The sequence below is a fragment of the Citrus clementina genome, unplaced genomic scaffold (assembly GCF_000493195.1).
Source record: "Citrus clementina cultivar Clemenules unplaced genomic scaffold, Citrus_clementina_v1.0 scaffold_5, whole genome shotgun sequence".
Classification (NCBI taxonomy): Eukaryota; Viridiplantae; Streptophyta; class Magnoliopsida; order Sapindales; family Rutaceae; genus Citrus; species Citrus x clementina.
Genome location: NW_006262201.1, coordinates 30660997 through 30686215, shown reverse-complemented (window position 1 = coordinate 30686215; position 25219 = coordinate 30660997). Strand labels below are relative to the sequence as shown.

Sequence of the window (25219 nt, the reverse complement as noted above, 5' to 3'; positions counted from 1 at the left end):
AATTTCTGGTTTCATTCATGCATTCAATTCAGATGATGCCATAATGGGGTAACAAGCATTTATATTTAGGGTCCGCCTACGTTACATGTAGTGTACGTTGTGTAACGTACACTCAGCCGGTGCAATTTCATCTAGTCCCTTATATTTTTCCTGTGAAATTTCATCTAGCCCCTTATACTTTCTATTATTTATATTTTATTCATGAATATTATAAATTTTTTGAAATGTACAATTTCGTTTAACCCCTTATACACTCAATTTTATTTTATTAAAACCCTAGAGTATGAATTCGCCCCTATAATATTAAATTCTCAAAATAACCTCTATTTAATTAAAAATATAATTATTGTTAAATGAATTATAATTATAATTATTATTTTATTATAATCATAAATATTTTTTAATAGATTATTGTTATTATTAATAACAAGAATAAAAAGCATTATAATTAATCTATTAACAATAATTAATAATATTTTTTTATTAAATTGTTAATAATAATAATAATTAATGATTATCTAGATTTTTTTTAATATTTGGTATAAAACTTATTTTTATAATAAAAATTGTTATTACTCACACACAAGTCACTATCTAAACGCAAGGTATTTTTCCAGCCTCCGCTCTCCTGGCAGCCTAAAAGTCCACACACGCATGAGACTCCCTTGCCCAAAGAACTCAAAAAATATTATTATAATCATAAATATGTTAATCGGAACTAGTTTATTCAAAATAAAAGTCTCCGCTCTCCTTTCATATTTTATTATAATCATAAATATATTAATTATCATTGATTATTATTATTATAGGGGCGAATTCATACTCTAGGGTTTTAATAAAATAAAATTGAGTGTATAAGGGGTTAAACGAAATTGTACATTTCAAAAAATTTATAATATTTATGAATAAAATATAAATAACAGAAAGTATAAGGGGCTAGATGAAATTGCACAGGCTGAGTGTACGTTACACTACATGTAACGTAGGCGGACCCATAATTTAAATATTACTACCTAAAAGTTGAAATCTTTGGTAAAAATTTTTTTTTTAACGATGGATAAAGTTGACAAGTTAATAGTAAGATTCTAATTTGTATCGTTTTAAAATAAAAAACTTATTGTCTTTTCATTTTTTATTTAAAAAAAATCTCTTAAGTTTGTCGAGTGTCAAAATTTCAAGTAAATATAAACTTTGAAATACACAGCCCCAGGGGCGGACCCATAAATTTGTATTACCCCCGGACTAAATTAAAAAAATTTATATTTTAAAGTGAGTATAAAAATTTATAAATAGAAAAAAGTGCATCAAATAAGAGGGACACGAAAAATCTTATCCATATAAGTACGTACTTTAAACAAAAATAATTTATAAAAAGAGTAGAAAACAAAGGCAATTAAAAAATAAAAACACTATTTTACAATTATGGAATCTGACTCTAATAAAATGTAATTATACAAGGATTATATAAGGATTAATATATTAATTAAGGATTTTAAGCTGAAATAAATGAATACATGTAATTACAATCAATTAAAAATTGTAAGTAAAACTTTAATGTTGAATGTTGAGTGTTATAAAATATATATTTATAAAGGAGAAAATCATCATTTTACATTTCAAGTTTTACTAACAACCCTTACTTTTATGTATTTAAGCTTCTTGCAATTTAATTATGTGTGTTTGATTTTAATTAAGTATTTTATGTATTTTAGGGGTATCATGGTCATTTCACAATAAACGAGAGATCAGACGGCAAAACGGACATCACTTTTGAACTCAGGACGGTCGAAAACCTTTGGAGGAGCATAAAAGGACAAATGGCACTATTCACATGTACGGTACTATTCACGTATACGGTACTGTCTACGTTACTGTTCATGACACTGTTTCCATAGACGGATCGATGACGTGGTATTGACCGATGATGTGGCATTGACCGATGATGTGGCATTGACTGATGAGGTGTCACGATCATGTTGGGCTAAAATTCTTATGTACTGTTGATGGTGACGTGACAGTATATCAGTGGACGAAAAATTTCGCGTACGGTACATGCATCACACAGGATTATTTTCAACCAAACCGCGTCACTGTTCACCCGGGTCAAACCGTGTGTACTGTTCATCCACGTGGTCAAACCGCGTACTGTTGACTGATGACATGGCGCAATCCTGAGCGTCCAAACTGTTTTTAATTTGATGGCCATGATTTACTCCATGTATCTATAAAAAAGGGGCTTCCCCCCCCCTAATTTGATAGCTCTGAATGCATTTTTGGGATCCATTTTCTGTAATTCCTTCTCCATCTTGTATTTTCTATGTATTTTAATAAATTTCCATTTTGCCCCTAGTTCAATTATGAGTGGCTAATTTTCTTTCAAGCTTGGGTTGAAGGTGAAGTCTCAACATGTGCCATGGGCTTTATTTGGTAAATTTATTTTCTCTTCTCCTCTAATTTACGTCGAAAAATCTCGCGTACGGTACATGCATCACACAGGATTATTTTCAACCAAACCGCGTCACTGTTCACCCGGGTCAAACCGTGTGTACTGTTCATCCACGTGGTCAAACCGCGTACTGTTGACTGATGACATGGCGCAATCCTGAGCGTCCAAACTGTTTTTAATTTGATGGTCATGATTTACTCCATGTATCTATAAAAAAGGGGCTTCCCCCCCCCTAATTTGATAGCTCTGAATGCATTTTTGGGATCCATTTTCTGTAATTCCTTCTCCATCTTGTATTTTCTATGTATTTTAATAAATTTCCATTTTGCCCCTAGTTCAATTATGAGTGGCTAATTTTCTTTCAAGCTTGGGTTGAAGGTGAAGTCTCAACATGTGTCATGGGCTTTATTTGGTAAATTTATTTTCTCTTCTCCTCTAATTTTTGTGGATGATTTGATTTTTCGTCGACAAATAATAATAATCTTGTCTAGATACGGCCTTGGTTACACCGGCTCTCTAGTACAAGGTTATTATTATTTGGCACGATAAGCCCTTAGCCCCATATTGATTAGAGTGTAGTTCATGAGGTGTGGATTCCCCCCTCATGATTTAATTGGTATTAATAAGGAATATTTAGCCCATGGTGCATGTTGATACGGATCCAGATACCCAAGTACGTCATTTCAATAGAATTCTCTTCAATTTATTCTCGCCATTTCAATTCCAATTTTAGAATTTATTCTCGCCATTTTAATTTAAGTTTTAACATATTCCAAATCATTTCCACCACAAATCCAATCACCCATTTACAAAATTAATTCTACACACAATTAAAATCCACCTCCTCGTGGGATCGACACTCGTCACCATTGATCTATACTACAATAGATTCGTGCGCTTGCGAGTACATTAAAATTTGCACAACATTGAAGTCAAGTTCTTAATTACCATGTTTCAATAAATTAAACAATTCAAATGTATTCCTCTTTTTAAATTATAAAAATGTTATTAGTCAAAAGTTTCAATAATAAACTAAACTCAACCCAATAAAAATGTATTTGGGTGTCGTTGTTTCTTTGCCAGACGCTCTGACTCTCTTTAAAGAACCAATTGTTGATGATTTTTCTATCAAATTAAAGCTCCTCAAATTATTCAAATGTTATCTTAGTTAATGTAACAAATAAATAAAATATCAAAATTCACATAAAAAGTTTATGAAAATGTTGATAATTGTTACTATATGTTGTTTTTTTAAGTTGTTTAATACTAGTGACAATTTTATATTAGACTGTCATACTTTTTTTTCAATTAGAATTTTTTAAATAAATTAAAGTAATAATTTACTCATTTTATCAAATAAGTCACTAATTTCAATTGGAAAAAAATACAATTGAATTAAGGATATATTTGAAAATAAAATAAAAACTCTTTTATAGTATAAAATTAATGAAAATATAAGAATAATTGTATTAGGGACATGTATGAAAACAAAATAAAATCTCTATTATTGTATATAATTGATGGTAAAATGAGGAGTATAAATGATTTTTTCCTAAGTTTAACCGGGCTGTAGCCTTGCTGCAGGTCCGCCACTGCACAGCCCCCACTTTCCAATTAATATTATTTATTTCAAAATCACCCTTATTCAAAAATAAAAATAATTAAAAAATAAATATCTATTTATCTCTTAAACTCTCAATGGATTAACATCTCATATCTCAAATCCCTTTCTCTTTTTAATTTATTCATAATTTGAATTAAAATACTAACACCTAATTAAAATTCAAATTGGAATTAAACAAAATGTTAAGTTATTGCTCAAAATCAAAACCAATATCATCAATAATAGTAAAACTCACCACTCAGGGTTGGTACCATTTTGGAGCTAGTGGGGGCTAAGCCCTGGCTTGACTTTTGAAAATTTTTAAACCAATTTTGATATTTGTCAAATTTTAACTTGATTTATTATAAAAGCCCTTGCTAAATTTCAAATATATAAAAAAATATGAGATATTAAAGTTTAAAGGCACGTTTTGGTTTTGACTTTCTTTTCTTACAACAACTCCATTCTATTATTTCCACTAACGGATTGCTTGTTGTTCGTTCCATGTTTTCTAATTGAAATTTTAAGGGTACATAAAATAAATTGGATAAGTAAAAACACATTTTATTTTTTCAAATAAAATAATGTATAAAACAACATGCATTTAATGCCTTGAAATGTAATTGAATAAATTATTTTAAATGAATGTAGTGAATGAATTGATATTTCAATAGGATGGGAGATCAATGGTTCAATGGTAGTATAACTATATAAATAAAAAATAATGCATTTTGTAGTGTTGATAACTGAGATTATCCTTCAACATTTTCAACATAGCAAATACTTTTTTAGCAGTTGTAAATGTATTGAATGAAATATATATTTTAATAAATATTGATTTTGATACTTGTTGTTTATTGAAATTTTTTAAAATTATATTATGTTTGAACTAAGCCTTACTACATTTGAATTCCTAACACCGCCATTGTGACACCACTTATTTAGATTAAATTGAAACTCATCATATGTTGATGGTAGTGATGATGATAATGAATTTCTTGTTGATAGAAATATATGGTGAAGGTGATGCTCATGTTAGAAAGAGGGAAGAGGGAGTAAAATAGAGTAAAAAAATTTTATTTTTTATTTTTATTTTTAATAAGAGTAAGTTTTAAAAATAATAAAATAAATTGAAAATTGGGGTTAGGGAGACAATTTGAGGGGTCAAATATGGAGACTCAAATATAAAAATAAAATTCTTTTCTCACCAAATTGTATAGGTTTAGTCATGATACAATTCGTTCATATATAAAAATTTGGACAGATTTTATCATTCATGTAAATTTCACTCTTTATATTCCAAAACATAACACACGACTGAAAGAAGAAAGAAATTTTCTTTTTCTAAGATTTTGTATCCATAATGTACTGCACGCCAATCTTTTTGTTTTCCTTATTCCACATCATTTTTTTCTCTGATATTTCAATTTTAGTAAAAATTAAAATGAAAATATAAAAATATTAGAGGAAATTAATAAAAAAATTTATTATTTTTTTGTGGCCTTGTTATCATGCTGTCTACATATTTTTTTCTGGGCCAAAATGTCATATGATGCAAGGTGATTAAAGTAATGGATAATGTGTTACCATTATGAGGAATGATGTGATTATACATATGAGGAATGACGTGAAAGATACCCATTTCCGGTAATCAAAGGGGATGGTTTCTTTTTATTGAGATAAACAGCAAGAAACCGTTCTAAATTTTTGGAGGATGGAATTATATTTGGATTTATTAATTTTTTTTTTAAAACAACAAATAAACACCTCCCTCTTTCTCATATAAATCAAATTAGCACTCTCAGTGAAGGTTGGGATCTATTAGTTGCTAACAGGAAAACTAATTCCAAAATTTAGTTGTAATCAGTAACTGAACAGCTATTAGATTTCATTTGAGCTATCTAGTTATTATATATAAAGAGATTCAAAACATTAGTCACTTGTTCATTATCATTAACTTGGCATCAAGGACACTGGCCCCAATCCGGCTTTGGCTGGCTAATGAAAATAAAAAACAATCAGCAGGATTCTATACACAGGGAACAACAAATTCAAAAGCAGCCATAAGCTAGCAAAACCCGCATTGTCAAACAGCAGTTGGTGGAATCTAATTCAAACAAATTCGAGGTTGGTACCTGGTTGCTGGTTTAATTGTGCATGGCAGAAGTGTTTCCACTCTTTGGACATTACTGAAAAGATATTGGGAACGACCTTTTGGCAAGCTGTATAACTAAATATACTCAAAAGGAGAGGAAATGAGTAACCATAAGAAACAAACAAGTGTGAATGGATGGCTACAAAGACCATACATAATTTTTTTATCAAAACACGTTCTAAACCTTAATCAGATTAAGCTTTCATTCCTAGTGCATGGTCTATCGATACAATACTCAGGCGGCAAAAGAGCATAAAGATATGCAGTGCATTTTAAATAAACTTGATTGATATCTCAATCAATGGACATGTTTTCTGCCTCATGTCTGATGGATTTAAACAGTGCTGTGGATAGATAACGCTCTCCAGCACTGGGAAAGATCACCTGCACAGGGAGCCAAAGACATGACATGGCTAATTTGGTTTAGACCAGATTATGAATTGAATAATATTTAAATTTAGCAAACTTTGCTGTTAGAGAATCGAAGTCAAGTACAATATGATTTCTAAGTACATGTAGCAACTAAAAGGAAATCAAACTTACAACAATGAGTTTCCCAGACATTTGAGGCCTCTTTGCTAATCGTATAGCAGCTGCTGCTGCTGCACCGGAAGATATTCCAACCTGCCAAGTAATTATGCTTTAATGAGCTCTAGAGGCCGAAAAAGGATAGCAAAAGAGGGAGTGTAAGAACTTACAAGCAATCTTTAAGTTTTTGAACATACCAGCAAACCTTCTTTCAAGGCAAGCAGCCTAGCAGTTTCAATAGCTTCCTCACTTGATATCTGGAAATAATTTTTAGTGGCAGTGTAGCCGGTGAAAAGAATTTAATTGTCTGGGAGCCTTATTTGCCCTCTTCACACCCAGAACTTGTTTATTTATCCCGATGTTGTCAGTGTCAAAGACAGAACTCAAGACAACGGTAGCAGGAAAAGCTCTTTAGTACTAATCCTTTATAATTACTTCCCATTTTACAATGTAACCCCATTATAAGTAATTTTCTTTTGAAATGACAGAGTAGGAGAAGAACAACAGCAGAAATGTAGTAGATGAAGATCAATTTTATGACTTACTGTGATAACTTCATCAAGTATGTCAATATCCAAAACAGAAGGGATGATACCAGCACCAATACCTTGGATCAGATGCTTGCCTAGAACATGTAGCAGCATGCAGTGTACCCCAATCAAGAAATTGTACTCATACAGAAGGTTTGAGGAAAATTAATTAGCAAACTAATGTGAAGATATGCAATAGCAGATAGTTGTGCAAGTGCACCACAGCACCATCATCGACTAATACAAAAGAACGAAAAAGGTATGATATGAAAATAAACAAACCGCGTTGTCCTCCATTCAAGACTGCACTTTCAGATGGTTCAACACCATATACCTATACATAGACATGAGAAAGCAAAGCATTAAAATGTTAAATCAGGAGCTTTAGTTCTCTTTGTTTCACACACTATCTTGAGCAATACCCTCAAGACAACCTTAATATCTGGGTTATTCTCTTTAAGGAATCTTCCAGCACCAGTCACCGTACCACCAGTCCCTATCCCTGAAATAAATGCATCAACCTTCCCTCCTGAGTCTTGCCATATCTCTGGGCCAGTGGTCTCATAATGAATCTACACATATGAAGACAGAGGTTCTTATACACTTTCAAAAACCAACCTACATTACCATATCAACCATCATAATACCTTCGGATTGGCAGGATTTTCAAATTGCCGTAACAAATAACCATCTGGTGTTTTCTTTAGTATCTCCTCACCCTTTGCAAGAATCTCCTCAAAGCGCAGAGCTGAATCAGCAAGAATAATCTCAGCTCCCAGAGCTCTGAGCACAATTCTTCTCTCCATGCTACATGTTGATGGCATTACAATGATAAGATTGTAACCCCTTGCTGCTGCTATGAAGGCCAATCCTACGCCAGTGTTACCACTTGTAACCTCAATGAGGGTAGTCTTTTAATCCATATCATTCAACATATTCAGAAGGGAGATTTGTTAGTTCATATGTCACTAATTTGAGCATCAGTATTGCATTGACAGTGACTTGTATATAACTTGATCATGTCAAACAAGCATTGTATTCTCAAAAACTGTGTGCAAAGCTACAAGAAAAATGCCACAACTGCTGAAAACCCCCTTTCCCAAGACATAAGTGGCTATCAATTTTTTAGAAATGCAATAGGTTGGATCCAAATTATTAATCTTGACTGAACATAAATAACTGGAAAGTTTATCTTGTATACTTTTCCTGGGGTAATTAAGCCCTTATCCTCTGCATCTTTGATCATACTATATGCGATCCTGCAAGTCAAACATTAAAAAAACAATATGAAGTGAAGTCCAATATAAAGATTAGCGTGATACGAAGAAAACAATATAGTATGCTGTATGCCTGTCTTTGACACTGGAGCAAGGTTCCATCGTTTCTAATTTGGCAGCTATACGGGCTACACAACCGTCCACAACATTGTTCAGATACACCATTGGCGTATTGCCTATCAACTGGACAACCCCACATACCCCCACGTTATCAGCAAGATTATGGTAATCAAAGACAAAAGCCAAGCTTTTGAAAAAAAAAAATAATAATAATAATAAAAGAAATTTACTTCAGTAACGTCTCTCTTAATAGCAATATTGTCCTCCATGGAGCTACTTCGCAAACACTTATCCAAAATCAAACTGCCAATCTTGATATGCCACAGCAACAGAGATGTAAATTTCTTTGAATGGAGATAGCATTTCCTCAAGATCAAGCCCAATTCACAAATTTAACAACCCCAATTGAGGAATCACTCTAAATTATAGGCAGAGCACAAAACAGACGGAGAAAAAATTTACTTCCAAGAAATCAGTATAAACAGAACTAAAGCTAAGATATCAGTACTGTCTTTTTCTAGAATTTCTAGCATCCAGAACCTGGAAGCTGTACAGTTACAGAAATATAAGCAAGTCATCCGATGAATGACATGGTGAACAAAAAATTAAAAAATTTGGGGAAGATATTTGGAAAGCAATAGGCTTCTTGAGCATTAAAAAAAAAAAAAGAGTTTTATGCAGCATAAGAATGAGTCTTGAAGTGCAGTTTTCAACAAGGTGAAATCTGCAGTAGAAAATAAAATATGACCAGACACCATTATACTACTAACCTGGTAATGGAAAACTTTTCCCCACAATACGTGAACTATTGAGGAGATAATGCATATGTACAAATACATATATATTTGCAATGGATACAAGAGAAAGCAGACAAGAAAAAGAAACATTTATAAATACAAAGCGGCTGTTGGCTTTCTACGCATGTACTTTAGCTAGCAATAATATTCGGTCAAATAATAGTGAAATACATGTACTTTTACAAGATAGTCCTGAGTTTTCAATGGAAATTTCTCGGTTCACAGTTCACAGCATTGACAGCTAGACAATTTGGTAAGTCGTGCACAGTTTCTGGGTGATGGAAATTCTTAAAAGAAAGTCAATAGGGCTTATTTTTTTCGAAATATGCGGCGGAATAAATAGGTGTTGATCACGTTACTGGTCGGAAAGAAATCACGAGCGGAAATCTTCCTCAAGTCACAGTATATATGTCTTTTACGGATTATTCAAAAATCTTGTTTTAATCTTGATGAAGAAGAGAATAAGATGAATCTTCTCTGTATTTTGTTCACCCACACACTGTTTTTACGAATGAATGGTAAAACTCGTACCTTCACAACAACAGTTTTGGTGGCGTATATAAGCAACGGTTGGGAACGGTTTGGGAGTTGAACACAAATTAACTTCTCTCTTCCTAATGCATATGGTAACCAACAACTGGTTACCATGTGTGGGTCGGGTCGGGTCGGCCCATCTTGGGCGCCCACCCGTCCAACACTAGGAATTCACACTCACTCTGAGTTTATGAAACGCCATTGAGACTAAAGCTTTCGAAGGGCGAAATTGTCAGCAACATCTCATTCGTACTACTTCGTTCTCCATGTATATAGTCAGCAACCAAACTTTATATAACAATGGAGTAACAAGTATTTGAAATATAAAAAACCTTATGGAGTTATAATCCAGCATCCATCTGAATTTTTTATTTGCATTTGATTTATTGGAATCAACTCAATTCACTCCTTTCAATCTTGCTCCACCTTAACCGAGAATCAATTTGATAATCTTTTTACTTTCGATGAGGAGATATTGATGTTGAATTAGTTCTCATAATAAATCACATAATTATTGCTTTATCCAGATCATAATCGTAACAAAGCATCCATGCACAGAAAGTAATAGCGTGAAAAGTTACGAGAAAGAAAACTGGTCATATTCTCTTCATGACTGATTACGCTGACAAAGTATGACTGACAAAACCAATGTTATCCCACATCGAGGAGATATGACAGTAGTAGCTCTGACAGTAGATATAAATACGGAATGCTAAGCAGCCTGAAAACATACTTACCTGGACGGGGTCAATGGGCGATCATTAAGGCTCATGGCCTAGGTTGGTGGCCTCCATTGCACTTCGGAGGTGCACCCGCCTAAGGTCAGCCCAAAGTGGCTGAGCCTACGTCATAATTTGTGGTAGTGGGGGCCTGCGTTCGCGCGGCCCCCTCCCAAGTATAGTTAAAGTTTCGGAGTAATGCTAGCTTATGAGTCTCCCAAGTTTAGTTGGAAGTTTCGGAGTAATGCTAGCTCATAAGTTACCGATGTTTTTTTGACTAGTTAAATTATGTGAATTCTTTTCACTGGAGGCGCGCTCGCTGATCGAGCAATGTGCTGGAAAACAATCTTTGAAGCTGTGGAATAAAATTTGTATTGAGTGAAAAATAAAAAATAAAACTGAGAATTGTGTAAGACACTATTGGATTCAATTCAACGGCAACCTCAACGCCGTTGAATGACAAATTTTTACCGATGGCTTTTACACCACTATTCACTAAACACACATCAGCTTTTATCTTACAACACCTCAATCAATTGAGGCCGAAACTTGAGTGACATTTCAATCAATGGTCATGTTTTCTGCCTCAATTCTAATGGATTCAAACAATTCAGTCGATAGATAACGCTCTCCAGCACTGGGGAAAATCACCTGCTCAAGAAGCTAAAGAAATTAACGGCATGCTTAACATACATACATGCATGCATATATATATATATTGAAACAATGCTTTATTGTAGCTTAGCATAGATGACAGAATGAGAAATTGACTTAGATTGATCAATTTGTTATGAAATCAAACTTACGACGATGAGCTTCCCAGCATTTTCAGGCCTCTTTGCTATTCGTATAGCAGCTGCTGCTGCAGCACCAGAAGATATTCCAACCTGCCAAAGAGTTATATCAATCTACAATTAGCACCAAAATCAGAAGAGAAAAGGCCAAGAATACACGGCACAACTCATTAATTGGATGCCCATTAAGCAAAAGACAGAGCATGTGTATATGTACCAGCAACCCTTCTTTACGGGCAAGCAGCTTAGAGGTTTCAATAGCTTCCTCACTAGATACCTGGAATGAATTTTAATTTAGTGGCAGATAGCGTAATCAATGACAAGAATTCAAAGATAATGACAGGTGTAACTATAGTGCTAGAACATTAATTTTACATGTCAATTCAAAAATAAGTAATAGCAACATTCAACATGTTTTCTTGACTTACTGTAAGAACTTCATCAAGCATGTCAACATCCAAAACGCTAGAGATCATACCAGCACCAATACCTTGGATCAGATGATTTCCTATAACACGTCATGAGCTTTGAATATTACCCATCTCATCAACGCTTGAAAGGAAACCAAAGCAACAAAAAATGTACCCATCTTAAATGTATTGATCTAGAAAGACTATGCATGCATACTTGTGGAAGCAGAGCCCCATCATCTAAAAGGGCCAAAAGGAAAAAAAAAAAACAAAAAAAAAACAAAAAAAAACAGAAAAAACAAAAGCCGACCAGGTTGTCCTCCATTTAACATTGCACTTTCAGTTGGTTCCACTCCATATACCTAAACATAAGAAGAGTAGGTTTACAAAATAAGTTCCAAGTAAAAGATTCATTTGTTAAAATTACTCAATATAAGAAAAACAAGCATTCGTCTATGTAATCATTAGAACACACACAAACAAATTCCAGGAAGACAAATTATAACCTTAATATTTGGATTCTTCTCCTTGAGGAATCTCCCAGAGCCAGTCACGGTGCCACCAGTCCCGATCCCTGCAACTAAGATATCAACATCCCCTCCCGAGTCTTTCCATATCTCTGGGCCAGTGGTCTCATAGTGAATCTACAGTCATAAACAAAAGAGATTCATAAATGTAACCTTTTGAAACGCCAATCTAAATTAGCAAATATAACAGAACAGAATCATAAATGTAACCTTAGGATTGGCAGGATTGTCAAATTGCCGAAACATAAAACCATTGGGTGTATTGCTTAGTATCTCCTCTCCCTTTCTGAGAATCCCCTCAAAGCCCCCAGCTTGATCTGCAAGATAAACCTCAGCTCCCAGAGCTCTCAGCACAATCCTTCTCTCCATACTAGCTATTGACGGCATTACAATGATAAGTTTGTAACCCCTTAGTGCTGCAATGAAGGCCAATCCTATGCCCGTGTTACCACCCGTTGTCTCAATCAGGACAGACTTTACATGTATCCAAAATGGAGAAATTTTGTCAGTTCACAAGTTTCACTGCAATGTGTAGTCCTATTGATACGCGCGACATTTGATATGAAGAATTTTGACCGCATACCTTTCCTGGGGTTATCAAGCCTTTTTCCTCTGCATCTTTGATCATGCTAAACGCAATCCTGCATGTTGAACATTAAAAATTAACCAAATTAGCATTGTGATACCATTAAAAAGGCAGTCAATTAGTGATTAAGCCCTGTTTTGATATTGGGGTGTTATATTATTTAAGCCAGAGCTGTTATAGGGAAAAAAAAAGTTATAACCATAAAATTAAAGTAGATAGTGTCTAGAAAATATGATTATTAAATAACAATATTATGATAAAAATAGTAGAAAATATTATAGGTTTTTCTTCATTCTAGTGTGGGATCAAATTAACTTAATTTTAAAATAATAACAGTTAGTATTTACTAAACACTTTAATGTTATAACTTCTACCCAACCTCAATACGGAATAGGGCCTAAAAGTCGCATATATACCTATCTTTGACACTGCAGCAAGGTTCCATCATTTCTAGCTTGGCAGCAATACGGGCTACACAACCATCCACAACATTATTGAGATACACCATTGGCGTATTGCCTATTAACTGAACAAGTTCAGTTCACAGACACCCACTTTATTAGCAAGACTTTAATTTAATTCAAGTGTATATAGTTAAAGAGAAAATGGAAGACATATAGCTAGAATGCATAAGCTAGCGTACTGAAGGAACTTTACTTGAGTTGCATCTTTCTTAATTGCACGCTTGTGGTAGTTGTCTTCCATGGAAGCTTCAAGCACCATAACTAACATAACAAGTGCCGCACAACAAATTAAAAAGGGTATGAATTTCTTGGAACGTAGATACAACTTAACAAAAGAATTTAACTAACTTCTCAACCAAGAATCAGTATAAACTAATATGAGCAGAAGTAAAGCCAAAAAATTTTAAATAACCCACCACAGTTGCTTATGAGAATCACAAAAGCAGCTAGAGGCCAGAGTTACACTAAAAGTAGAGCAATTACGCACAAGCAAACTCATCTGTCGAGAATATTAATTAATGCCATTTTATAGATGCAGTTGAAAAATATCTAGAAGCACAATCTTGCACTTGTGGCCAAGGACCAAAGCGAATATGCAGCGTGCGGTTTTGCTAATAGCCGCATATTTCCGTCGTCGGATTGCATTTCTATCTAGCCGTTGTGGGGAGCGATGTTGACACTCCATCTTGATAAATGCAACCCCTATGAAAACATTTAAATATTTGATTATTGCTCCTTAGTCCCTATAGTTTAAACTAATTACCTAACTAACCTTAAAATATCATTGTTGTTACTTTCATAATTGCTAGATATAAATTTTTCAAGGGCCAAATAAAATTTTAGTTTGATATCAACTTGAAATTCAAACAAATCTAACATGTAAGTGGTGAAAAATAAATGAGAAATTAAGTAGATTTTAATAAAATATACAATAAGGACGTTGTTGCTTTTTAAAAATATAAGAAAGCTAACTATATAATTAGTTCAAATTATAAGATGAGTGAGGACTTATTTTTAAATTTGTATCGTCTTACTAATTACAATTACGAAACTTCAAAAGGACGGTCATATCTTCTCCTTAAATTATGTAAATCCAACCCACTTAAAAAAAACTAAAAAATTCGTAATATTCTTAGCAATTTCAAGTGAAAAAGAAATTTGAAAAATTAAAACCACTTGTCTCCCATGCCTTCAAAAAACAGTTACAAAAGCTGGTTACCCGCCAAAAGTAGAGTTCATGTCTATTTCCCAATCACCAATATGTACTTGATTCTTGCATCGGGTACTGGGGACGGACTTATTCAGAAGCAAATGGTTTTTAATTTCAACCTTTTTGTTTGGCTAGCAGTTTAAATTTGTATTTTGCTAGGGTTAGGCCATCAAAATTTAGAATAAGCTCTGTCCACCCTTACCTTTTCATTAAATTAAAACGAATCATACAACTGAATATCTATAGTAAAAAGTAAATATTTATCATTGAAATATAAGACATCAATAACATTTTGAATCATTAAAAAAATTTGAGTTATTAATTAACATAAATCACATTATATATAATACATTTTTATTTTTAATTATTGGTCATAATTAATTACGTCAAACATTAAAATTTTGTTATTCTATATTATTCCATTAATTCTATTTAACATTTAAAAAAGAAAAAATAAATGTCACCTAACTAGATTTTCTTTTTTTTTTTAGGCGGTCATTGGTGGATAATAAAACACTCCTCTCTATTTGGGAACCAGATTGAATTTCTGTACGTACTTATTCCTCCTTTGTAAATATTAATAGAAGTGACAGCTTAACCATTTACTGAATTTAGTGGACTGCAAACTATGCTATAATTGTATGAACATTTAGTCATTTAGACACACCATAGACCCAATATCACTAAGAAAAAGACATCCCCTTTTCAAAATTTATGTATCAAAAGTTGAGAATATAAAAAAATTATCTGCTATTTTTCTTTTTACAAATATAAAAATTCTCAAGCCAATCAAACTCTTGGTATACATTTATTTATTTATTTTCTTTCAAACACTAAAAAGAATAATTTAGTTTTTATATTAGAGACACTCATAACATTAGCATGCGCAATAAGAATGCATGAGCCACGCAAGGCCCGCACTGGCCACTCTCTTAGCTTGGTCGGCTAATGAATGAATAAAATGCGGATAAGCTAAGCCGCATATTGACTGGTAGCATGCGAACCAGCAAATTGAAAATTAAGCAGCCATTATTAGCTCACTCAACATCACTGTCGTTTTTTCTCATTGATCTGGTTGTGTGCGTGTCCAAAATTCATCTCTGCCACTTGACGGAGCAGCGGCTCCTTTAGTCGAATAAGTAGTGGTCACATTAATTTTATTATCTTAAAATCACCTTCATCACCTTATCATCACGTCAGCAATAATCCCACAACTTGATATTAATTTCAAATATTTTTGTTTGGTCAAAGTTTTATGATAACACAATTGGGAAAACAATGACTTCTATAAAAGTTAAAGAAAATGGCATTCTCTGTTGATTATTTGATTAGTTGTACACTTGTACTATTTGAATGACACTTGAATCAACAGACATGTTTCTGCCTCGTGCGTGATAGAATCAAACAGTTCTGTGGATAGGTAACGCTCTCCACCACTTGGAAGAAGAAATTGGTGGCATGCTTCGTGGAGAGAGCAGAATGGACATGGACTTTGATTGACCAAACTGTTAATACAGAAACTGAAATACAATTTATATGAAATCAAACTTACAACGATGAGTATCCGATCATTTTCGGGGATCTTTGCTACCTTGATTGAAGCTGCAGCGGCAGCATCAGAAGATATTCCCACCTGGCACAAGAGAAGGGAAGAACTAAATAAAAGCAATAGTTGAAAATTGTGAACACATACATATATTGTACATACCAGCAACCCTTCTTTATGGGCAAGCTGCTGAGCGGTTTCAATGGCTTCCTCACTTGATACTTGGAAACAATATTCATGGCAGCTAGCTAGCATAATCAATGTACGAATTCAAAATAAACGACATTCAAACGAAAACGTTTTCAAGACTTACTGTTGACAACTTCATCAAGTATGTCAACATCCAGAACAGTATGATCATAACAGTACCGATACCTTGAATCAGATGTTTGCCCATAACAACATGTGACAGTACAACATATTCAGAATGGTCTAAAGAGAAAACTGTAAGAAATGCTTCGAAATTCAGTTAATACTACTAATGCTGATGTTGCAAGAGTGTTGATGTGGCAACCAGTAGTGGATATATCCGTCTCAAGTTAGTTAGTTACGAAGATGCCGCGTAGGACAATGATAACTTTTGTAACCCCTCACTGCAGCAATCCTCACTGCAGAAATGAAGGCCAATCCTATGCCGGTGTTACTGCTTGTTATCTCAATCAGGATAGACTTTAAAAACATCCAGAAGGGAAGTTGGTTAGTTCAGAAGTTCCACAATGTGCGCTAGTTATATTGTCATATTATCATAGATATAAACTATCAATTTGAGCATGGTAACTCTATCGGATATACACTGAAAGTCTAAGAAATCAAATTCAAAATGGAGAATTATATTTGGATTGCATACCTTTCCTGGGGTAATTAAGCCCTTGTCCTCGGCATCTTTGATCATCCTAAACGCAATCCTCCATGTCAAACATTATAAACAAAATTAGCATTGTGATACGTATGAAGAAATGTACAATCCATTAAGGATTAAAAAGAAGGGTTAATAAAGTTGTTTCTTTGACACTAGAGCAAGGTTCCATCATTTCTAGCTTGGCAGCAATACGTGCTACGCAACCATCCACAACATGGTTGAGATACACCATCAGTGCATTGCCTATTAACTGAACAAGTTCACACACACCCACTTTTGTTAGCAAGTCTATAGTTGTTCAAGAGAAAATGCAGGATAGAAAGCCTAAGTTATTGCGAAGAAACTTATTTCAGTGACATCTTTCTTTATTGCACACTTGACCTCCATGAGCTACTTCTTCAAACACCATCAAATATCATGGAGCCAACCTAGCATGTGCCGCGACAGCAGAGATTATTGAACAGTTATAGCACTTCCTCAAGATCAGGAGTTAAAAAATATACTGGGACAGCACTTAGTACCAAACTCTGAAAGGCAGTTTCTTTTGCCTTTGGGCTTTGGTTAGTTAACAAAAAATTCAAGGCAATTTGTTACGTCCGAAGTAAGACACAACGCTCAAAGGAGCTAACCAAAGTCCAGACACCCTAAATCACCCACAAGAAGGAACAAATTCACAAAATTACAATCCCAGTTAGGAAAAATAGTCCAATAATACAAAAGCAATATGCTTCAACAAAAACTACAAAGTAACAGCTAACAAATAAGATTAATTTACCCAGCACAAGAACGAGGATAAGAAGATTTGACTAGACAATTGTACTAAACTGGTAATGGAACTTTTTCTTCACATTACAAAACTTTCAGGGATGAGATAACATTATTTATTAAGTAAATATCTGAAAATTTGCAGTGTTACACCATTTAATAATCAAACCTTTTTAAAATTATCCGCAAAAATTTTCATATTACTACATTTTCCATGGTCAGCCTAGACTGCTTCTTATATTTTATTTTGTAATGAATTAGAAGACTAAGAAGTAACAGCTTAAAGTATATCAAGCACAAGGTGATACATGGTAATCACAACAGTAGAGATAAGAAGCTAAAAGCAAACTATCGAACATGCTTACTTGGACTGTGTCAATGGGTGATCAAGAAGGTCTATTGCCTAGCTTGGTGGCTTCTACTGCACTTATGAGGGGCGCCCATCTATGGTCAGTCCATAGTGACTGTGGGGGGCTCAACTACAAACCAAATTTTAAAAGCAGGAAGAAAAATGAGGAATCATTGTTTGAACTAGTCTCTTACAATTATATTCATTACCCAATGCACTGATTGAAGGACGCGACCTTGCTTGAACAGATGATCTGTCGTAGAAAATAGGTAAAGCCATGTTAACAATTGATATTTCCACATGTTTATTAAAGTATTTCGAAACCTTCAAATGTATGTTTAGATAACGAAATGCACTTGATAATGATAATCTTTCAGTTTGAGCAAAAAAATGAAGCTGGTTAAGTTCAGAATCGAAGTTGGAATGTGTACCTAACTAACAATCGTTTAAAGAGTTCAAAACGCCTGGTTCAGTTATTCCCACATCGAGAGCGAGAGCTTTAGCAGTAAGCACCTCCCAATACAAAAACAAACTCCTTACAATCATTAATATTCACGGAGCCGTGCGGTGAGCACAGAGCGAACTATTCTTTCGCCTTTTACTAAAGAATACCGTGTGCTCGCCGCTTCACGCGGCATACGCAAATTTTTGGAGGTGCATTTCTTTGGAAATGCTCCCAACAAATTAAGTTTAAAGCTTTACTCTATTAGCTACGGGGAAGATTATATTATATAAATTTTTTTTTCTTGTAATACGATAAATTGATGTTGAATTTGCAGCTTAGTCACTTTCCAACTTCCGTCTGCTTTACTTGACTATACGCCTTACTTTGAGAGTTGAGCTCAAATGTCGAATATGCACGTTTGGTGTTTGGTAAAAGGGCTGTGTGATGTGGTCCTATGAAGTTGATGATTTCTGGGTTTTGTGGGTACTAATCAGATGTCGAGGATGGACATTTTGGTGTTCGATAAAATGTCTGATTTAGTTTGACGGAGTTTCTCGGTATTGTCACAATGTATATAAGTTTAAAGCTTTACTCTATTAGCTACGGGGAAGATTATATTATATAAATTTTTTTTTCTTGTAATACGATAAATTGATGTTGAATTTGCAGCTTAGTCACTTTCCAACTTCCGTCTGCTTTACTTGACTATACGCTTTACTTTGAGAGTTGAGCTCAAATGTCGAATATGCACGTTTGGTGTTTGGTAAAAGGGCTGTGTGATGTGGTCCTATGAAGTTGATGATTTCTGGGTTTTGTGGGTACTAATCAGATGTCGAGGATGGACATTTTGGTGTTCGATAAAATGTCTGATTTAGTTTGACGGAGTTTCTCGGTATTGTCACAATGTATATAAAGGTGAGACATCAGCTTCTTTTAATATGATGCATTATTCAGGGATAAAGCCAAATAGGATCAGTATTTTGATTGTACTTGAGGCAAACTTGGAGCATTGAGAAAAGCTGAGTGGTTTCATAACTGGGTGAAGGCAAATATGTCTTTTATTGGAGTGCTATGATTGCTAGCTACGGATTTCACGGGGCAAGGAAGGGAGGCCATTGATCTCTTTGATAACTCGGTAGAAGCTGGGGTGAGGTCAAATTATATACCATTCACTTGTGTTCTACCAGCTTGCAGTCATTTTTGGTTACTGGAAGGTAGCAAGAGTTGTTTTGAATCAATGGAAGTAGTTGAGGATTGCACAGAAACTTAACAATTACCCTGTGTATGGCATGTATACCTGGTTTGAGGACAACTTTCTGGAGCAGAGAAACTACTTGTGAGTATGCCGCTGGATGAGTGGAACCTGATGCAAGTAAATTGAGATCTTTGCCTGGGTGCATGCCCAATTTATGGTAGTAACTTAAATATAGCCGGAGAACTGCAGACAGTTTTTTCAGCTGCATCCCTTAAATGCTAACTACCATGTTTTACTCTCAAATATCTATGTTGCTAATGTCTGGCAAAGGAGCCAATTTTGTCTGATTGAGTCCACTAATGTTGTTTACGATTTCAGGGTAGGAGACACGTATCGTCCTTAATCTGATATCATTTATTTTGCACTTGAGTTAGCTACTCTAATGAAAAGATTATGAGGTAGGTTATATTCTCATGACAGGTTCTGTGCTTTCATGATACTCAAGAGGAGACAAAAGTTGAGGCACTTTCTGACACTAGAGAGAGGCTTGCCATTGCTTTTGGCCTAACCAACCGACGCAGATCAATATGTTACATGCCAGTCCAAAAGTACATAACTCGCAGTATGATTTTAAAACAACGTGATAAGTTTAACAAGTACCAAGTCAATATCCAAAACAATGGGCATGATACCAATGTCAAGACCCTAGTTCAGATGCTTGCCTAATACATATTGCAGCAGCAGGCAGTGTAAATCAATCAGGAAACGTTATTGATCTTGTAAATATTTTAGAATGAAGCCAATTTAGTAACTTCATAATAAAGACATGGTTTTCGAAGCAGAGCTTTAAACCAAATTTGTGCAGCAGCAGCAGCATCTACTAAGACAAAGAACAAAATAAATGGAAGTTTGTTCTTAATTTAGGCCTCCAGTGAGCAGAAACGATGCTTGTATTGTACTTTCTAAACTTGAGTATTATATCTAAATCAATGGTCATGTTTTCTGCCTCATGTCTAATTGATTCAAGGGGAACCGTGGATAGATAACGCTATTCTTCAAGCCAAAGAAAAGGTTTACATTGTTACTGCAGTTTAGTACAGATTAAAATATAAATTGAACAGCAGTTTTATGCAGAGCAAAATATGATAGAAGATGGTGAAATAGACTAGATTTTTCTAGCTTGGCAGCAATATGCGTTACAGATCCGTCAAAAATATTGTTGAGATACACCATTGGTGTATTGCCTATTAACTGAACAAGTTAAAACATACCTGCATTCATAAGCAAGATTACTGCAGTTAAGAGGTAAGGCAAGAGAGAGCTCAAATCCTGTGAAGAAAATTTACTTTAGGTAAGGCGAGAGAGAGCTCAAATCTTGTGAAGAAAATTTACTTTAGTGACATTTTCTTTCTTTTGATTGCAGTGTGGTTTTAACACCAAGAACATCAAGCAGCAAATTTAGCAAACAGAAGCCTAAATATTATGAACATGGATTTGAACAACTGGTGATATCATAACTCAAAAGCAATTAGCTATTAAACAATAAAAAACTTCCGGACACGGCAGATGTTTTACGTTCATTTGGTAGATTCAACCATTTAGGACGATGGCTAGAGTTGTTGACACGCAATCTCCAATCAAATATAGTATCATTTCAACCATTTTATCAATGAACGTACTAGTGTATGTTGACTAGATCACCATTAAACTACTCAAATTAAGGAATCAATGTCCAGTACTTTTAGTAGTTTCTGATTTCCATTAGTAATCCCTTGTTTTGCTAACGTTATCCCACATTGAAAGAGCACAACCGAGAGATGCAAGCAAGCTTGTATAACTAGGGACTGCGAAGGAAGTGTAGACATACTTACCTGGACGGGGTCAATGGGCGATCATGAAGGCCCATGGCCTAGGTTGGTGGCCTCCATTGCACTTGGGAGGTGCACCCGCCTAAGGTCAGCCCAAAGTGGCTGAGCCTACGTCATAATTTGTGGCAGTGGGGGCCTGCGTTCGCGCGGCCCCCTATCAACTAGCGGTCGAAAACGTTGATTTTGCAAGTTTGGATTATGAACTCGTATGTAACAAACAAAGTAATTAGCAGCAACGTAATGCCAGACTGTGCTTTCTCGACGTTGTCCGTGGTATGCAATGAAACCTCTCTTACCATCTTGCATCCGGCTTTTGTCCTGGATCAAAAACTCTTGGATACTCTTGTTAAGACTGATATACCAAGTAAATATGGATTTGTACTGCCTGTGTTTGTCAAGGGTTCTAGTAATTAACTATCAAACCCTTAATAAATCTGACATGTGAAGTGAACCGAAGAAAGCGGATACGTTAATTGTAAAGAGTGATTAGTGAATGTCAATTGAGCTGTAACCGAAGAAATATTTAACATTCAATCGGCGCAGAGGGTATGAACCATCAAAAATTGTTTTTGTAACTGATACACTTAACCAGCCTCCGACGATCAATCTAAATATACAATTATGTGGATATTGTCTTAAAGTAACCAGATTACTAAAGCTGGAGGGGGGGGAGGAAGAAGAAAATTTTAATGTGATTGTGTTGTTGCACAGGAAGTCTCTTTAACAAAGTATCTAATTAAGGCTTCAGCTTCACAATGTCTTACATTGATGTTACATAATTCGATTCTCATCCTAATCCCAGTCTCTTTAACAAAGTATCTAATTAAGGCTTCAGCTTCACAATGTCTTACATTGATGTTACATAATTCGATTCTCTTCCTAATCCCTTCCTTTATAGAATATCCCACATCGGTGACACAAGGCGAGAGAAGCAGACAAGCTCTTATAAATAAGGAGCTATGATCAACCTGGAAACTTACTTACCTGGACGGGGTCGATGGGCGATCAAACAGGCCCATGGCCTAGGTTGGTGGTCTCCATTGCACGTGGGAGATGCACCCACCTAAGGTCAGCCCATAGTGGCTGAGCCTACGTCATAATTTGTGGCAGCGGGGGCCTGCGTTCGCGCGGCCCCCTCCCAATTCTCCTTTGAAAACGTTCCGGAATTAATTTCTATGTTGCTTGCTCGGTGAGTTTCTTGCATGGGACTCTTTTTTGGAAGAATGACTTCTTATTTTTTAATCGCTAACTGAGGAGAAAATATTATACCTCTTCTTGAAAGAAGGATTTTAGATTATGGTGTACAATCGTTGGGTTCGGCTCAATCCTTTTTGTAAAAGATTGGGCCGAGTTAAATTGAAATTCAACTAATAATTACTGAATTACAAAGTATCCACTGCGTCAAATCCTTCCATACTTCAAAAGCAGCAGCCAGTTCAGGACTCCATTTGCTAACCAGCAAACCTCCTTTCAAGGCGAGACGCTTGGTAGTCTCGGTCACCACATGGCATAACAAAACAGATGCTTAATGACATGGTTTTGGGACTTGACTTGAACAAAGCTTGGCAGTCTCGGTCACATGCATAACAATTCAAAACAGATGCTTAATGACATGGTTTTTAGACTTTTAACTTCATCGAGCATTTTGATATCCAAGACAGTGGGGATGATACCAGTACCAATTCCTTGGATTAGATGTAGGCCTGTGAAAATGCATATAATGCAAAATCTTCAAGTTAACCGATACTGCATCATAATTAAGGCCATGTATTGAGATTGTAACTCACCAGGCTTTCCACCATTCAAGACTGCACTTTCTACAGATTCTATACCATAAACCTGCGCAGAAACAAGGCTACTGTTAAAATAAACTTTCACAACACAAATATTGCACAAGGACAAAGAAAACAACCTTTATCTCTAGGTTTTTCTCTTTCAGGAATTTTTCGGCTCCAGTTATTGTCCCACCAATCCTAATACCTGCAACTAGGGCGTCAAATTTTCCTCCTGAATCTTTCCATATCTCTGGACCAGTGGTTTCATAATGGATTTACACGGTTTATTAAAAAAGAGAATCAGAAATCATTTTCAACCTGAAAACATGCATGCTACAAGATAACAAAAGGAATACCTTTGGATTGGCAGGATTTTCACGTTGCTGAAGCAGATAAGCATTCGGTATTTTACTTAATTGTCTCCTCAGCCTTTTCAACAACTGCCTTATAGCCCCTTTCTGCATCTGTTATATGAACCTCATTCTTCTCTGAATACTATATGTGTTTGGCATTTTAACTATAATTTTGTAGCCCCTTGATGATGCAATGGATGCCAATCCAATGCCAGCATTAGCACTGGTGATCTCAACGAGAACATTGTATTGCTAATATCATTTGAAAATGAATAGAAGGAAATTTGTAAGTCAACACAAATAATTGAGAAGTTCTAGCATTTCAAATACAGACAAGGGAAATTTCCTTGGCGTATACCTTTCCAGGAGATATCGAGCCTTTATCTTCTGCATCTTTGATCATACTACATGCAATCCTAGAGTGTCAAAAAATGAAAAACATAATGAGTAAAATTCCCAGATTAAAATTTCTGTGATGACTTGTGTATCACATTGTTGTACTTTGCAACCTATACATACTCCGAGCAGACAAGATTACATTGTGCATACACTGACTATAGTTTTCTTGTAATTGTCGAGGGGCTTACTTAGTTGGCCTCGCAATTGAAAGTCAATGTACTTAAAATATCTAGTCCCGTAGTCTCATAATCACCACCCCATTCAGTATCCAATTAAATTATTGAAAGCCATGTCCAAAAGCACTTGTACAAGAGATATTTTTAGTTTGAATCTGTGTTGCTAAAGGCGTAAAACCTCAGGCTTATCTTTCTGTCCTCAGCCTGAACTTTAAACAAAATGCTGATTTGTGAATTTGTGTTGACTTTCTTCAAGAAGATATACCTTTATTTATTGGTTAAGACTTAAGAATACATGTAGGAAGTGCTTTTTTCATCATCAAAAACACTTTCCAACTAATATTTGAGTGAATAGAAAATTCATCTTTTCATATAAACAGAACATTTTGGAAGTACGATGAGCTATAGAAAAAGTATCTATAGATTGTTCTCCACGAAGCACTTTCGATTACACTTTTTGAAAGCAATTATAAAATACCCTACGATGCATTACCAGAAATTTCCTTCACCCGCAATTAAGCTCGCGCATTTCAGAAGAAACACTTCCAAATTCATCCTGAATAAATCGTTATAAAAACTAAAATATAGATAATGATAATCTTGCACTGTACTCTAGTTTGAGAAGTGAAAATAGCTTCTGCTAGTACAAGCAGCAGTGCTGGTAATTTTATCCCACATTGAGAAAGTATAGACAAGCGATGTGGGCACTAGAATATAAATACAATGAAAGGCATCTGGTGCAAAATTACATACCTGGACGGGGTCGATGGGTGATCAAGAAGGCCCATGGCCTAGGCTTGTGGCTTCCATTGCATCCAGGGTTGTTTTCGTAGGACTACCATATTGGGC

At 34.9% G+C, this 25219-nt stretch overlaps 2 protein-coding genes, 4 non-coding genes and 1 pseudogene across 12 annotated transcripts; 4 read left to right on the top strand and 3 right to left on the bottom strand.

The window, feature by feature from the left end:
* Window positions 1–6396: 6396 nt before the first annotated feature.
* LOC18040417 (bifunctional L-3-cyanoalanine synthase/cysteine synthase D2) lies at window positions 6397–9486 on the bottom strand. Of its 3 annotated transcripts, none has more exons than XM_024184086.1 (11): window positions 9370–9486; window positions 8830–8910; window positions 8613–8722; window positions 8464–8521; window positions 7910–8173; window positions 7697–7834; window positions 7545–7596; window positions 7278–7357; window positions 6930–6989; window positions 6748–6828; window positions 6397–6588 (listed from the first exon to the last, which is right to left on the bottom strand). In XM_024184086.1, the coding sequence occupies exons 1-11, from the start codon at window positions 9484–9486 to the stop codon at window positions 6499–6501; spliced, it is 1131 nt and encodes a 376-aa protein (XP_024039854.1). In that variant the 3' UTR covers window positions 6397–6498. The 3 variants fall into 3 exon arrangements, with proteins under 3 accessions (XP_024039854.1, XP_024039855.1, XP_024039856.1); XM_024184087.1 differs by lacking the exon at window positions 9370–9486 and adding an exon at window positions 7101–7139 and having other exon boundaries at window positions 6930–6991; window positions 7274–7357; window positions 8830–8868; XM_024184088.1 differs by lacking the exon at window positions 9370–9486 and having other exon boundaries at window positions 8464–8490; window positions 8594–8722; window positions 8830–8868.
* Window positions 9487–10659: 1173 nt separating this feature from the next.
* On the top strand, window positions 10660–10821 carry LOC112098766. The gene has a single exon (XR_002905874.1). It is a non-coding gene; the product is annotated as a U1 spliceosomal RNA (small nuclear RNA).
* A 389-nt stretch (window positions 10822–11210) lies between these two features.
* On the bottom strand, window positions 11211–13689 carry LOC18041861 (cysteine synthase). Of its 5 annotated transcripts, none has more exons than XM_024183227.1 (10): window positions 13624–13689; window positions 13383–13492; window positions 12964–13021; window positions 12591–12854; window positions 12360–12497; window positions 12164–12215; window positions 11872–11951; window positions 11661–11720; window positions 11456–11536; window positions 11211–11300 (listed from the first exon to the last, which is right to left on the bottom strand). In XM_024183227.1, the coding sequence occupies exons 1-10, from the start codon at window positions 13687–13689 to the stop codon at window positions 11211–11213; spliced, it is 999 nt and encodes a 332-aa protein (XP_024038995.1). The 5 variants fall into 5 exon arrangements, with proteins under 5 accessions (XP_024038995.1, XP_024038998.1, XP_024038997.1 ...); XM_024183230.1 differs by having other exon boundaries at window positions 12964–12998; window positions 13375–13492; window positions 13624–13671; XM_024183229.1 differs by having other exon boundaries at window positions 12164–12205; window positions 12350–12497; window positions 13624–13671.
* A 2296-nt stretch (window positions 13690–15985) lies between these two features.
* Window positions 15986–25195, bottom strand: LOC18041859 (annotated as a pseudogene).
* Window positions 18718–18834, top strand: LOC112098623. Its single transcript, XR_002905733.1, has one exon. It is a non-coding gene; the product is annotated as a U5 spliceosomal RNA (small nuclear RNA).
* Window positions 21663–21824, top strand: LOC112098755. Its single transcript, XR_002905863.1, has one exon. It is a non-coding gene; the product is annotated as a U1 spliceosomal RNA (small nuclear RNA).
* LOC112098601 lies at window positions 22644–22805 on the top strand. Its single transcript, XR_002905712.1, has one exon. It is a non-coding gene; the product is annotated as a U1 spliceosomal RNA (small nuclear RNA).
* Window positions 25196–25219: the final 24 nt, after the last annotated feature.

Bases quoted from the DNA above. Each gene is read 5' to 3' on its own strand.
- LOC18040417 (XM_024184086.1), bottom strand. From the start codon at position 9,486: ATGTTTCTTTTTCTTGTCTGCTTTCTCTTGTATCCATTGCAAATATAT. The intron at 6,990-7,277 runs GTAAGTCATAAA...AATTATTTCCAG, and splicing joins TACTTGATGAAGTTATCACA to ATATCAAGTGAGGAAGCTAT. The intron at 6,589-6,747 runs GTAAGTTTGATT...CTCCCTGTGCAG, and splicing joins TGTCTGGGAAACTCATTGTT to GTGATCTTTCCCAGTGCTGG.
- LOC18041861 (XM_024183228.1), bottom strand. From the start codon at position 13,671: ATGGAAGACAACTACCACAAGCGTGCAATTAAGAAAGATGCAACTCAA. The intron at 12,855-12,963 runs GTATGCGGTCAA...ATACATGTAAAG, and splicing joins GCTTGATAACCCCAGGAAAG to TCTGTCCTGATTGAGACAAC. The intron at 11,301-11,455 runs GTAAGTTTGATT...CTTCTTGAGCAG, and splicing joins ATGCTGGGAAGCTCATCGTC to GTGATTTTCCCCAGTGCTGG.